The sequence below is a fragment of the Adiantum capillus-veneris genome, chromosome 11 (assembly GCF_014529385.1).
Source record: "Adiantum capillus-veneris isolate H3 chromosome 11, ASM1452938v2, whole genome shotgun sequence".
In the NCBI taxonomy this organism is placed as follows: Eukaryota; Viridiplantae; Streptophyta; class Polypodiopsida; order Polypodiales; family Pteridaceae; genus Adiantum; species Adiantum capillus-veneris.
This window is the reverse complement of record NC_140941.1, coordinates 45146262-45148643: the sequence shown is the minus strand read 5'-3', so window position 1 is coordinate 45148643 and position 2382 is coordinate 45146262. Positions and strand designations below refer to the sequence as shown.

Below are 2382 nucleotides of genomic sequence, written 5' to 3'. Positions count from 1 at the left end.
GACTAACGCTCACAAGCAAAGCAACTCTAGCTTCATCCACTTGCTAAGAGGGAGCCTCAAGTGGCCAATAGTCTAACTTTAATGATCATGCATCATCTTAGTTATTTCATCTTAGTTTTGTACATCATTTCAATCCCCCTCTTTGAGAGCATAGACAAACTCCTTTTGATTTTCATGGCCTTGAAAAAGTGTGCTTGATTCGAAACCTCAAGCTGAAGAAAGATCTCTATGGATAACACTCTTGCCCTACTAACATCCTCAAGTTAGTCTATCATGTCACCTTTTGCTTCTAGACACCTCTTGTACTCTTCTTAAGGAGACAACCCTTTTTTTTTTGTAAATGTCAAACATAGCAACTTCATTCAGTCGTCACAAGGCTTATTCTAGGGCCTATGGTTTTGATCACTTTTTAAGAAGTCCTAACTAAGAAATCCTAGCACATTTCACCCTAGAATGGTACATTAACCTATGCCATATTATATTCTATGTGAGTAATAATCCCATTTTTTTACTACATGGCAATTACTTAGAACCATAATTTTGCACAATCAATCTTACAATTTAGTGAATTTCAATTTAATAATTGGACATGAATTTTTGCTATGTAGGAAATATCAAACTCAATCAAATGTCAAATAGCAATTTTACAAACACACATTTGACCATATAGCACTAGAGAGAATATTTAACCATTGCTATGTAGAAAATGTTATATAATCTACTTGCACTAAATTACTAGATAGCAAATGTGTAGCACCAATTGCTATGTAGGATAAATGGAAAGAACATTCAAGTACAATAAAGCAAATATGTAGGAAGCATGACTTCTAGTTCCATCTAGCAACTACATGACAAGGCCACACTTTTACTAGTTGCAAATGCTATGTTTGCTATACATCTGCAAATTCAATTAAGTAAATCAATTAAATGGGATAAATGTTACTAGGTTGCAATTGGTCCAAGGCTCCTTGTAATATACAGAACATTTACTCCACTGCCCAACTCTGTTATCGGCCAACAGCTTAGCACTACTTTATGCAGTGTACCTGTATTCTGAAGCGGAGAGCAGCAAATGAAATACATACAAGATAAACATAGGGTTACACAATCTACCAGTAAGAAACTCATGCTTGGAAAAGTGAGTATGGCTGTGCAAGGCAATCAACCAATTCGCTTCCATCAGATCCTAAAACCTGCCTAAACCCCAAAACAGAGATTGAATAATCACTGACGAATGGTGGTGTAGAAATACACCTTTAAACAGCAGAAAGATTGAACTAAGCTCTCTCGCCCCTGATGCGGCGAGCAAGCTGGATGTCCTTGGGCATAATAGTCACACGCTTGGCATGAATTGCGCAGAGATTGGTATCCTCAAAGAGCCCCACCAGGTAGGCTTCAGCGGCCTCTTGCAGGGCCAAGACAGCAGAGCTCTGGAAGCGCAGATCAGTCTTGAAGTCTTGGGCGATCTCACGAACCAGGCGCTGAAAGGGAAGCTTGCGAATGAGAAGCTCCGTACTTTTCTGATACTTTCGGATCTCACGAAGAGCAACAGTGCCAGGCCTGAAGCGATGAGGCTTCTTCACACCGCCAGTGGCAGGGGCCGACTTCCTGGCAGCCTTGGTGGCCAGCTGCTTGCGAGGGGCCTTGCCTCCTGTAGACTTACGGGCAGTCTGCTTGGTGCGGGCCATAGCTATGAGAAATGACGGAAAGCTTATGAGCTTCGGAGATTTGCAGCAGACAAAGATGTTGGAGTAGGCGAGGACGACATGTTTAATTTATAGGTTTGAATTCGAGTTTCAAAAGTTTCCCGCCCTCTCCCGTTGAACGGCAGATGGACGACAATCATCCATCCAACCGTCCTCAATGGCGATCCGGATTCTTGCATCCTATTGGTCAGCAAGTTTCTTTGCAACAAGCAGGAGGCTTCAACATTTATGTTTTCTTTCTGGCACTCACACAACTCTCTCTCTCTCTCTCTCTCTCTCTCTCTCTCTCTAAAAGGTATTTAAGATAGTCTCCTACGATGTTAAAATACGCTTCTTCTTCTTCTTCTCTCTTTAAGGTCTTTAAGATCTGTTGGGATAGTTTCCTACGATGTTAAAACTCTCTTCTCCTCCTCCTCCTCCTCCTTCTCTCTCCCTCTCTCTCTCTCTCTCTCTCTCTGGGTGGGTTCACATTGGCACGACAGAAGATAACCTTCAAAAGGCTATCTTCCGGGTGGAGGACATAAATTATTTGGTCTTCCACTGCTAAACGTTCACAATGGGGAGGGTGGAAGAGAGAATCGGTGGTTTCTACCGCCGCCCAGTGTGAACTTTAGGGGATGGGTGGAAGCAACACAAGAAGACAAAAATTATATTTGTTTAATTTTAAAAAAAGATT

General features: G+C 41.7%; 1 protein-coding gene across 1 annotated transcript; it reads right to left on the bottom strand.

Annotated features, from left to right (window-relative positions):
* Positions 1–868: 868 nt before the first annotated feature.
* LOC147447181 (histone H3.2) lies at positions 869–1731 on the bottom strand. Its single transcript, XM_086524270.1, has one exon. The coding sequence runs from the start codon at positions 1686–1688 to the stop codon at positions 1278–1280; it is 411 nt and encodes a 136-aa protein (XP_086380396.1). The 5' UTR covers positions 1689–1731; the 3' UTR covers positions 869–1277.
* Between the last annotated feature and the right edge of the window lie 651 nt (positions 1732–2382).